General features: G+C 40.8%; 1 protein-coding gene across 1 annotated transcript in view; it reads left to right on the top strand.

Annotated features, from left to right (window-relative positions):
* The window catches only part of suz12b (SUZ12 polycomb repressive complex 2 subunit b), a 29,584-nt gene extending 18,022 nt beyond the window's left edge, over positions 1-11,562 (top strand). The window contains exons 10-16 of the mRNA XM_017693074.2: positions 292-466; positions 1,946-2,055; positions 2,675-2,818; positions 3,250-3,407; positions 5,674-5,872; positions 6,044-6,123; positions 8,799-11,562. Coding sequence (XP_017548563.1) covers positions 292-466; positions 1,946-2,055; positions 2,675-2,818; positions 3,250-3,407; positions 5,674-5,872; positions 6,044-6,123; positions 8,799-9,099 — 1,167 coding nt within the window. The 3' untranslated portion in view covers positions 9,100-11,562. The remainder of the gene's footprint in view (positions 1-291; positions 467-1,945; positions 2,056-2,674; positions 2,819-3,249; positions 3,408-5,673; positions 5,873-6,043; positions 6,124-8,798) is intronic.
* The last annotated feature ends 1,099 nt before the right edge of the window (positions 11,563-12,661 follow it).

Below are 12,661 nucleotides of genomic sequence, written 5' to 3'. Positions count from 1 at the left end.
ATGATCTCTCGTTTAATGGTTCAGATGAAATGACAATATTTCTAATAATTAAAAGCCAAAGGTATACAAGTTAATCACTTAAAGTTAGTTTGATGGTAAAAAGATGCTAAACTGCAAAAATCTGAATATGTAATTTTATTTTATCTTTTGCAATTACAATCACTTGGACAAGCCAAGTTACTGCTTAATGTAAATTTAACTTGATCTGACTAAAATACTGAACTGTTCACGATGATGAATTCATGAGTTTGACTATGTTGGATTGATCTCTGATTGGTCCTTATTTTGCAGAGACTGCCACCGTTTGAAACCTTCTCTCAGGGACCCACCTTACAGTTCACACTACGCTGGACAGGTGACCCCAATGACCCCTCTACAGCACCTGTGGCCAAGCCACTATCCACACGCAACTCTGACACCAGCGCCCCAGAGAGCCGCACACCCACCCTCAGATCCACTCCCGTGGGTAAGGTGCTGCATGCCCGACTGATGCGCAGTTTCTTAAACCAAATTTCCTAATACAGAAATGCTAATGTGGTTAGTATTGGCACTAGAGGATACCAGCGAATTCTGACTGGGTCCTACCAGCTTTCATTAATCCCTACCAATACTAATATGTTCAGTCATATAATATACACTCTTGGGCAAAAAATGGGCCAAACCAGAACTACACTATATGGAAAAAGTTTTGGGACACCTAGACACTATTATAACTACATGAGGTTTTATGACGTCCCATTCTAAATCCATAGGCATTATTATGGAGTTCTTTGCAGATACTAAATTCAACAAGTTTTCAGAGGGTGTCTGTTGGGATTTTTTCCCATTCATCCAGGAGAGTGTTTGTGAGGTCAGACACTGATGTTGAATGAGAGGTCCTGGCTCATAATCTGCATTCTAGTTCATCCCGATGGAGTTGAGGTCAGGGCTCTGTGAGGGTCAAGTTTTTCTCACCCAGCCTTTATGAACGTGCTTCGTGCACTGGGGCTCAGTCATGCTGGAACAGGAAAGGTTCTTCCCCAAACTGTTCCCACAGAGTTGGAAGTGTAGAATTATCCAAAATGTCTTGTTTTGCATTAAAATCTCCCTTCACTGGAACTAAGGAGTCAACCCATGAAAAACAACCCCATAGCATTGTACCTCCATCACCAAACTTTACATTTGGCACAATCCAGACTCATCCAGACTCATCCATCAGACTGCCAGATAGAGAAGTGTGATTCATCACTCCTTGGAATACGTTTCCACTGCTCCAGAGTCCAGTGGCGGCATGCGACTGCCACTTCACACAACACTTGGTATTGTGCTTGGTGATGTGTGGCTTGCATGTAGCTGATGAGGTTTGAACTCTGCAGTTATTGAGTCAGCAGAGTGTCTGAGCTGCTGTGGTTCCTAAATACTTCCATGCATCAATAATACTACTTACAGTTGATTGTGTAATATCCAGGAGGAAAGAAATTTCTCAAACTGACTTGTTGCAGTGGTGGCATCCTGTTACAGGACCATGCTCGAATTCAGAGAGCTCTTTAGAATGACTTCTTTCACAGGTGTTTGTAAAGGAAAACTGCATGGCTAGGTGCTTGATTTTATACACCTGTGGCAATAAACTGAATGAAACACCTGAATTCAGTGATTAAGAGGTGTGTCCCAGTACTTTTGTCCATTTAGTGTAGTAGCATTTAAGGCCAGTGATGCGCATCACTGAAAAAAAAAAAACACGTTTGTATTCTTGTATAAAGAATATGCACAATTCAGAGGTAGGCTGTTTGATTTGAAATTTGTTCTTACACGGTCACTCCTAACCTAAAATTATCTTGCAATTTTAAAAAAGAGAGCAAATGTAAGCATTTTGGTCATATTGGCCATCCCTGTTTCAGGGGACACATTGTATAGAGACACGCTAGCCTCTCTAATTTTGTACTTCTGTACTGTTTTTGTGCATCAGCTGTGAAAGACTCAGTGAACACCACCAGCAGCAGCGGCGGTAGTGGTGTGCAGACCAGGAGAGAACAGTCCGTCTGTGAGCCCAGACAGAAACTACGGATCTTCTACCAGGTGCCCTTTTTTAGCCTCGTTCTTTATCCTCTAAGCCCTGGAGGACCAGATCACTGCAGGGTTTCTGTTATCTTCCTGATCAAACACTTCTGATTCTGCACCTTAATAGCTCGATAACAAGATGAAAAGCTGATACCAGGTGTCAGACAGAGGAGAGATGTGTGCTAAATGAAGTAAATGAAGTGTTATGAGTCCCACGGGAGCACAGCAAAGCTTGTTATTTCAGGAGTTTAGCGCTGTACTTTCAAAATCATTGTCAAGCATTTGGAAAATAAGTCAGATCAGTTGGTTTAGATGGTAAAAATAATTTAAATAATATATAAAAAATATAAAAGCAAATATAAGCAGTGCAGGAGGCCCCAGAATAGGGACTATAAATGAATGTATGAATTTTAATAAGAAGCCTACGTATGTATAGGCAGATCTGAGATTTTTATATCAGGCAAATAAACTTATGGATTAAGCTCTGGCAGTGATTTAATAAACACTACACACATGCATTTACATGCAGAAAACGTGTACAGAACATGTGAGAAAAACATGGAAAGCCATGTATGTAAAAATGATAGTTTTTGCACTAAATTTGCACTAAATTTGCACAAAATTTTTCTCCCCATAGTTTCTTTATAACAATAACACACGGCAGCAGACAGAGGCTCGGGATGACCTGCATTGTCCGTGGTGCACGCTGAACTGCCGAAAACTCTACAGCCTCCTCAAACACCTCAAACTCTCCCACAGCCGCTTCATCTTCAACTACGTGGTGAGTCCGGATCTGCATGTGATTTATATTCTGTTTTGGTCCTATAACTGGGCTATTCATCAAATGTGATCACAGAAATATTATTTTTTTTACCAGAATATCATTATTATTGTCCAAAGAAAAACATATCTTTATGTTTGTTGAGTTTACTTTTTCAATGTAATTTCCATGCACCAGCTGTCCTTTACATTGTGTGAGAATTTCATGATGAATAGACCAATCGAAATGCCCTAAAATCACTCGGAATAAAATCTCTTTACCTTACATTGAAATGTGGTTGAGTTTTTTTGCCTTCTCCTGTTACTATTAATTTACTATTTTGGAGTAACTCGTTTTTCTTTGGACAGTGATGATATACTGTAAATATATACATTTCATTATATGTTACTGTGCAACATGAATTTACTAGGATTACCCATTCTGTTTTGCAGCCTCATCCTAAAGGGGCCAGGATAGATGTGTCTATAAACGAGTGCTACGACGGGTCCTATGTGGGAAATCCCCAAGATATCCACAGCCAACCTGGCTTCGCCTTCAGCCGTAACGGCCCCGTCAAGAGGACAGCCGTCACTCATATTCTGGTCTGCAGGTAGGAGCCAATGAAGGTGGACCATAGAGAAGGTCAGAAATGTAAAACTGAAAACATCAGAACAACAGCTTGAACTGTTCATTCAAACCTGGCTTTTCACATGTGGTGTTCATCAGGTTCACACATAATATTGGTTAGGCTTGGTTGGCTTCAAAATTCGTTTTGGGTCTCTCACACCCCATTTCTCATTTTTCCCAACTGTTTAGCCTACATTTACCCCATGTTGTGCTGGTTTTGACAGCAAGGTCTGTTGGGAGCAAAAAGTGTGAGAAGCCCAGTGGCACATTTCTCTAGTAACAAACATTTTTGTGTGCAAATAGTAAAATAAATAAAAGCAAGTAAATCAATCAATTTATTCACTGCAAAAACGGTATCCTATCATATGAAATTCTTAATTGTAGTTGATCTATGTAATATTTCTTATTGTGAGATGGTTGTGCACTTATTGTAAGATTATTTAGCTTATTTATAGACATTTATCCCTGTTTTAAGTAATTTTATCAAGAAAAATAATCTCACTATATTTGCAGATAATTTTGCGGGTTTAAAGTACATTTCTTAAAATGATTTACCAATATAGTGAAATGAATGTACTTAATAAACTTTAAAGAAGTGAAAAATGTTTAGAAATATGTTAATTAATCTTAAAATAAACTTACAACAATCTCAACAGAAGAAATATTAGATTTATTGACTAGAAAGACATTTCATTTGACAAGATACCGTTTTTTGCTGTGTGTTGGTTTGGGTGCGGGTGGCATTTTTGGGTCAGGTTCACTTTTTTAACTTTGTCCTATGGCAGAAAGGCGAGCAGAAAGTTCTCAAGCTATATTCTGTTTAAAAACACAGTTTTAGGTCAAAGCTCTAATTAGAATCTGAAGCACTAACTGAAGCTGACCGTTAACTCTAATGGACTCTAATAAGACAGTGGCCAGAAATAAACACTCCTCTGTGTTGGTCTTTACCTCAAAGACATGGAGATGAGAAGTAGATTTTTTATGGTATTGGTGTATCGGTGTGGTTGCAGAGAACCTGTCCTTGACTTCAAGTGTAATTTTGTGCCACAGACTCTTGGTAGAGTTACTGACAGTTGGTAGAAAGAAATCCACACCAAAAAGATGGCAGTAACATCCGAATGCTGGAACACAGCATTAATTACACAGCATGGGAGAAAATCCACACAAACTCAGCTGTTACACACTGCCACTGACTAGCATTACTGCTTATAGCCTAAACTTCTGAACAGAGGTTTTTCAGAGTCACACTCCAAACGGAGTGTTATGAGAAAAAACGAAAAACCCATAAGATGGCTGCATATACGAACAAAGAAACCCACAAATGTAAGTATTTTCTCCATTTATAAATTACAATAATCATTGTATTATCTTAGTTTAATGATGTATTATGGTCCTTTTCTTCATAACAAGCATAAAAAGTTGCCAGTATGCTGATGTCTCAGTAGCAAGCTTGAATTCCTGTTTCACCTTAAATGATGCAGCAATTACATTCTGGAGCCTCAGAATTGCTGCTACCTCCAAGGTGGAATGGGGAAATTTGAACAAGAAGCTAGCGAATAGCTGACTTCAGCTTTGTATCACCAAAGAATTAGGGGTGGGGATAATAAATAATTGTGTCATCCTCCGCTTTGAAGGCATATTGCACATTACACATTACACTAAACTTCTGAATGGCTGAAACCTGTGTGAAGTGTACTGACTAATGCAAAGGGAAATATTAAGAATTCCACTTCTAAAAAAGAAACCAATCTATGGAGCCTTTAATACACAACAGTAGAATATCTCAGTTCCAAAAGTGTGAAACTGAAATGGTTTGTTTTGTCTGTGTCAGCACAGTTGTATTCTTAGTGTCATAAGGGTATTCAAAAGCAGCTTTGGAGTTCAGTGTGTTATTTTAGGAAAACTACATCATACAAATGTGATTAGAGGTGGGTGATATGGCAAAAATTTGATATCGCAGTACTTAAAAAAAAAATTTTCCTAATGCACAATATGTATTTTTCTGACATCTGATAAGTTAGAAAAGACAAAGTAGTGCCATTAAGTATAACTATAAATACAACAGTAACAATAGTGTCATTTTTCTATCAAGAGACGCCTTTGGCATCAACCACTTTAGGAGCCTGGATTCTGAGTGACGTTAACTCCCCAGATTTATTTTGCCATTTAAGGCACCAAAAGTTCTTTCAGTAACTACAGTATTGATTAAGGGGCAAATTTCTGGTTATTGATGGGACTGTGTTTGTCAGGCCCAAGCGCACTAAACCGAGCCTGTCCGAGTTTCTGGAGTCGGAGGATGGGGAGCCGGAGCAGCAGAGGACGTATGTGAGCGGCCATAACCGTCTCTACTTCCACAGCGACAGCTGCATGCCCCTAAGGCCACAGGAGATGGATGTGGACAGTGAGGATGAGAGAGACCCCGAGTGGCTCAGAGAGAAGACCACCACGGTGAGAGCATTGTTCATGCATCAGCCCCAGTGCAACCCTATAGTAAACAGACACATTGGAGCGGTTTTATTGCTAACACGACTAAAAAAAACTCTGAATACTACAGTCTTGCAAGCTGTTTAGGTCTTGCATTGCTGTTGCCTATAAAGTAATTTAATTTGTAATCTGCAGCAAATTGAGGAGTTCACCGACGTGAATGAGGGAGAGAAGGAAGTGATGAAGCTGTGGAATCTCCATGTGATGAAACACGGGTATGTGTGTTATTTTAAAAGTGGCACAAACCTACTTTTCAAACTAGTTACCATTTTAAATACCACATACCGCACCCATTATCCACAAATATCTGCACATGATTCCATAACAAAACCTGACCCAACTTTTTTGGATCAGATCTGTCCCTGCAGTTAAACACATTCACATTCAATCATTAGTCCTATCAGTTTCAAATGGTTTATTTTACTCGGCTGCATTTTTATTACAGGAATTCTGCTTTGGAGATTTTTTGTCACTCTTAGCAACAACACGGCTGTTGGATCTATCAAAAGCTTAGCAACCAGCCTGGACGCTTCTATTGATAAAGCACACTTAGCCCTGCCCTTCCATTTTGCGTGTTTACATCTAGGGGTAGGGCAAAGTGTTAGGGCAACATGGCCCTCCAAATGAAGGCGTTTCGGAGACACACTGTTTTGAGGAAAAAAAGAAAAGCAAAAACCAAAGAAACACGTAAATGTTTTCTCCATTTAAAAAATTACAATAACCGTTGTATTATCTTAGATTAATGTCATTTCAGTGTACACTGAAAAAAATATAAATGCAGCACTTTTGTTTTTCTCCTATTTTTCATGAGCTGAACTCTTAGATCTTAGACTTTTTCTGTGTACACAAAAGGCCTTTTTCTCTCAAATATTGTTCACAAATGTGTCTAAATCTGTGTTAGTGAGCACTTCTCCTTTGCCGAGATAATCCCCCTCACATGTGGCATATCAAGATGCTGATTAGACGGCATTATTATTGCACAGGTGTGCCTTAGTGTGCAGTTTTATCACAGCACAATGCCACAGATGTCGCAAGTTTTGAGGAAACGTGTAGTTGGCATGTTGACTGCAGGAATGTCCACCAGAGCTGTTGCCCGTGAATTGAATGTTCGTTTCTCTACCATAAGCCATCTCCAAAGGTGTTTCAGAGAATTTGTCAGTACATCCAACCAGCCTCACAACCGCAGACCATGTGTAACCACACCAGCCCAGGACCTTCACATCCAGCATCTTCACCTCCAAGATCATCTGAGACCAGCCACCCAGACAGCTGCTGCAACAATCGTTTTGCATAACCAAAGAATTTCTGCACAAACTGTCAGAAACCGTCTAAGGGAAGCTCAGCTGCATGCTCGTTGTACTCATCGGGGTCTCCACCTGACTGCAGTTCGTTGTTTAACCGACTTGAGTGGGCAGATACTCACATTTGATGGCGTCTGGCACGTTGGAGAGGTATTCTCTTCATGGATGAATCCCAGTTTTCACTGTACTAGGCAGATGGCAGACTGCGTGTATGGCGTTGTGTGAGCGGTTTGCTGATGTCAACATTGTGAATCGAGTGGCCCATGGTGGCGGTGAGGTTATGGTATGGGCAGGCGTATGTTATTGACATTATAATGCATGGCCCCATGTTGCAAGGATCTGTACCCAATTCCTGGAAGCTGAAAACATCCCAGTTCTTGCATGGCCAGCATACTCACCGGACATATCACCCATTGAGCATGTTTGGGATGCTCTGGATCGGCGTATATGACAGCGAGTTACAGTTCCTGCCAATATCCAGCAACTTTGCCCAGCCATTGAAGAGGAGTGGACCAACATTCCACAGGCCACAATCAACAACCTGATCAACGCTATGTGAAGGAGATGTGTTGCGCTGCGTGAGGCAAATGGTGGTTACACCAGATACTGACTGGTTTTCTGACCCCCTGGACACCCCCCCCCCATATAATGTGGCCAGCCTAAGGCACACCTGTGCAATGATCATGCTGTTTAATCAGCATCTTGATATGCCACACCTGTGAGGTGGATGGATTATCTCGGCAAAGGAGAAATACTCCCCAACACACATTTAGACACATTTGTGAACAATATTTGAGAGAAAAGGGCCTTTACATAGAGTACATAGAAAAAGTCTTAGATCTTGAGTTCAGCTCATGAAAATGAGAGCAAAAACAAAAGTGTTGTGTTTATATTTTTGTTGAGTGTATTATGATGCTTAAAACATAAAAATCGCTAATATTATGCTGACGTCTTGGTAGCTAGCTAGCTAAATCTTCTGTTACACTTTAAATAGTCCAGCAGTTTTGACATGTGAGGCACCAGAATGTAACTCCTGTTCCCTTTAAGGTGGAATGAGAAAATTCCAATACGAACTGGAGAATAGCTGAATTCAGCTTCATATGACTGAAGAATTAGGGGTGGGCAATAATAAATAACCTCATCCCCCTTTGAAGGCATGTGATTCCCTAAATGTAACTAAAGCCCAGCAGTGAGGTTGCTAAACTTTACCCTCCTCTGCCATCACTGTTGACTGACAGGGTCGCCTACAGAGCACTGCTAGTAGCCTGTTAATGAAGTGATGTTCTTTTTTATTTGAGGGTCCCATTTCAAAGGGAAGATTTCAACCACTGCCGCTAGTAACTCGATTCCAAGGGGCAAGATGAAACTTGAAAACTAGGGGTAATAATAAGAAATGGGATTAGGCCTTAATCTGTCACTACACACAATTTTACAACATCTATCTAGTCATCTCCTTTTTCATTCCACCTACACTTGACTTGACCTTGACCTGTATGAGAAACTCAAACATTTTCACCTGTTAAACCTACTGGTCACATCTTTTGTACCTGTTGTCTGTTGACCTCATGCTTTCCCCCTCCCTCTCAAAGGTTCATAGCCGATAACCAGATGAATCAGGCCATCATGCTGTTTGTGGAGAACTGCGGCCCACACGTTGCACGCAGGAACCTGTGGCGCAACTTCCTGCTGCACCTGGTCAGCATGCACGACTTCAACTTGGTCACTACAGCAACCATCGACCGGGCGATGACACGTCTGCGGGAGATCCAGGCTGAGCTCCCGGAGGTGGAGGAAGGGCAGGAGGGCGTGGAAGCTGCCTGTAATGGCCATGCCGTCTCCTCAGGGTTCACTCTCCATGGCAAACGCACCAAGAGCGCCGTATCAGATTGACCGCCTACCAGACTCAAGAGCTCAAAACATGTACACTCCTGCCAGACTCAAGTGCTCTGGAATCAATTCTGTGGTGCTTCAGGCATTCACCAAACACTGCTGGACTTCTGGAAGTCATGAAAAACTCTGCTGTGCTTCTAGACTTCACCTAGAGTTCACCAAACTTCAGCTGTGCTTCTAGAGTTCACCAAACTTCAGCTGTGCTTCTAGAGTTCACCAAACTTCAGCTGTGCTTCTAGAGTTCACCAAACTTCAGCTGTGCTTCTAGAGTTCACCAAACCCCTGCCAAATTATAGGACAAAACCCCTTTTGTTACCTTTAAACATAACATCTATCAATTTGTTCACTTTGCAATGTTGCGTTGGTTTCCCTGTGAAATTAAAATAGAAATCAAAGATATTCATGAAATTATTGGCGGTGTTGGACAAATTTATTTATTATACGGTGGCGCAGTGGGTTGTGCTGTCGCCTCCCAGCAAGAAGGGCCTGTGTCCAGACCAGGGCCCCTTCTGAGTGGAGCATGTTCTCCCCATGTCTGCGTGGGTTTCCTCTGGGTGCTCCCACAGTCTAAAGACATGCAGTCGGGCCAATTGGATATGCTATATAGTCTGTCTGTCTATAGATGGACTGGTGAAGGTTCAGACCTATGAAGGTTCAGACTAACACAACGATTGAAGCTGTTTGGACTGAATCCTGCCTTCTGCCCAATGACTGCTCCAGCTCCCCCATGACCCAGAGGAATATGTGGCTTAGAAAATGTGTGTGTGCGTGCGTGTGTGTGTGTAAAAAGGGTCTAAGGGTTTCAGTATGGCGTTGATAAATTGAGCGCATACAGTATTGCTAAATTGAGTACATGTAAATGTATCTTAAACCATTTTTCATAGAAATCACAGGCAGTGTGACAAACACTGCTTATAGAATATAGACTTGTTTAGCTATTGTAGACAATACAGAGATTTTTGGTGTTCTAGAATTCACAGAGACAGTTTTGGTTTTCTAATATTCACAGGAACTGACTTGGTGTTCCAGAGCGCGCAGAAACGGTCTCAGTGTTCTGGAATGCACAGAAACTATTTTGTTTTTATCAGGTGCATAGAAACTTGCTTGGTGTTCTAGAATGCACAGAGTTGGTTTTAGTGTTCTAGAATGCACAGAAATGGTGTTGGTGTTCTAGAATGCACAGAAACTGTTTTGGTATTCCAAGATGCACAGAAACTGACATGGTGTTCTAGAATGCATAGAAACTGTCTAGGTGTTCCTGAATGTACAGAAATGGTCCTGTTGTTCTAGAATGCCCAGAAACACAGTGTCTCAGTTTGTAGAGACTTGGCTAGAACCGTCTTTACCAGAAGAAGGTGGCTGAAAGCTATAGAGGCAGGTCTGAGCTGATTGTAGACGAGTCTTGGTCTGTGAGGGAACAGCTGCCTGGAAAGGCTGCGGTTCAGACTAACACATCGATTGAAGCTGTTTGGACTGAATGCTGCCTTTTTTATTTTTTTTAACACACAACGAGCAATCATGGGTTCTCTGTGTTGGACGTCATTCGGCGGAGGGTTCCCTGTTTTCTCACAGCAGCTGTCCTCACAATCATGGCTAGGAATCGTTCGTCTCCGAGTAGTTTCTTGAGTGCTGTATGTCATTACGTGAGTATCTGTAGAATAGAAAACTGTTAGTCTTGATTATTTGTATGCATTTAATAATTTCTTTCACAGGCATTTCTTTCAATGGTCATTTAGCACTTCTTTCACAAGCTGATGGCTCTAGATGGTGAACAGTGGACAGTGATTTTTCAGTTGTGCATCAGACTTTATCGAGCAATGGTCCTCTATGTGTTTTATTGTTCTTAAATCAGCGATCGATGTGAAATGCATTTTTTTTTTTTTTCTTTTTTGATAACTGCAATCGGTCGCCACCAACAACTGACCTGTCAATGCTTCCATGTGGTTTTCAGCACCTTTCCTATGCTGTTCTGAGCATTATTAAGTAATCAGCAATATTATACCCGTGTTCATGGACGCAAAGCTCTTTCTTCAGTCAAGCTTGTGATTTTTTTGGACCCCCCCCCCTCCTATGTTGCTGTTATGGGATAAACTGATCTAAATGTGTTTTTGGAACACCATTAGACTGCTTTTAAAAAGGAACAAAATGAAAGAGTGAATGGATGGATGAACAAAAAGAGGGACCACTGCAAATCCCTCCAACGGATTTCTTCAGGAAACAACGGAACCCAAATGGTAGAATACTTTTCTAGATCTGGAAACCTGGCTGAGACTTTGAGCAGTATATAAAAGACTATGGTAAACGTGTCATAGCATATGAAATGCCAAAGTTTATGATGAAACTCCCCTCTTACTTTTCAATATACCATGTATATTTCAATTTGTTCACTTTGCGACATTGCATAGGTTCATGTAACATGAAAATATATGACATTAAAGTCTTGACTAATTTAGTGAAAAATAATTCTTTGTTTTAAATGAAAAGTGATGCTTTTGATGCAGCATATTAAGTTTTGATTCTTTACTTTTTTAATATTATGGCTGTAACGATGTCAGTAACAGTACTGATAAACTAAGCGTGTATGTAAATGTAAAACTGTATGACTGACACTCCTTTACTGTGCTTCACAGAAACTCACCGATCAAAACTAGATACCTGGGGGCAGCCTATCAGAGTCAGGTGGGCGGGGCTTATGCAGTGGACACACCCACACTCAAATCACTGCTGGAGAACTTTATCTCAGACAAACTAATCTGTGTAGAACAGAATTAGAACCAAATCCTGACCCTCAGAATCATTTAAAGAGGGTTGTTCAAGGCAGTGGTTCTGTTTAGAACCATGAGGTCTGTATAGAAGCATTTCATGCTTAAATTGTTCTTCACATGGTGAAATGGTTCTTCATATTGGTGGAGGATGTTCTATAAAGCACCTAAAGGGTTTCTGCTGTGCAGTGCAAGCCCATTTTATTCTTTTCAAAAAGGTTCTGTATGGGACCTTCCACAGCACATCCACCAATCTGAAGAAAGTTTCACAAAGCAAATAACCCTTTAATTGTACAAAGGGTTCTTTGAGTGTTCATGGTTCTATACAGAACCATTTTCTTTACTAAGCAACCTATGAAGAACCATTTTGTTACAGGTTGCTTAAATCACTTTGCAAATATGAATAGTTGAGCCACCAACGCGATAATGCATAATATAGTTTAATTACAAAAGATGGTTCTTTAGTTCTTTAGTCTTCAAGGGTTCTTTAGTAAAGATAGTAGTCCCATATAGAACCATGAACACTCAAATAACCATTTGCATGATTGAAGGGTTCTGTGCATGATGAAATGGTTCTTCAGATTCATGGAAAATGTGTTGTATATGGTTCTATATAGCACCAGAAAGGACTTTGCTATTATTACAAGCTTGACATTGTCACAACAGCAGAACCCTATTTGGCACTATATAGAACTCGCACACACACATTTTCTAAGCCGCTTCTCCCTCAGGGTCATGGGTGGGTGTTGGATCCTGGGTGGTCCTAGCAGTCATCGGGGGGAAGGCAGGATGCACCCTGG

The sequence above is a fragment of the Pygocentrus nattereri genome, chromosome 30, assembly GCF_015220715.1.
Source record: "Pygocentrus nattereri isolate fPygNat1 chromosome 30, fPygNat1.pri, whole genome shotgun sequence".
Classification (NCBI taxonomy): domain Eukaryota; kingdom Metazoa; phylum Chordata; class Actinopteri; order Characiformes; family Serrasalmidae; genus Pygocentrus; species Pygocentrus nattereri.
Note: the sequence above shows the minus strand (reverse complement) of the source record. Positions and strands in the feature narration are given on the sequence as shown.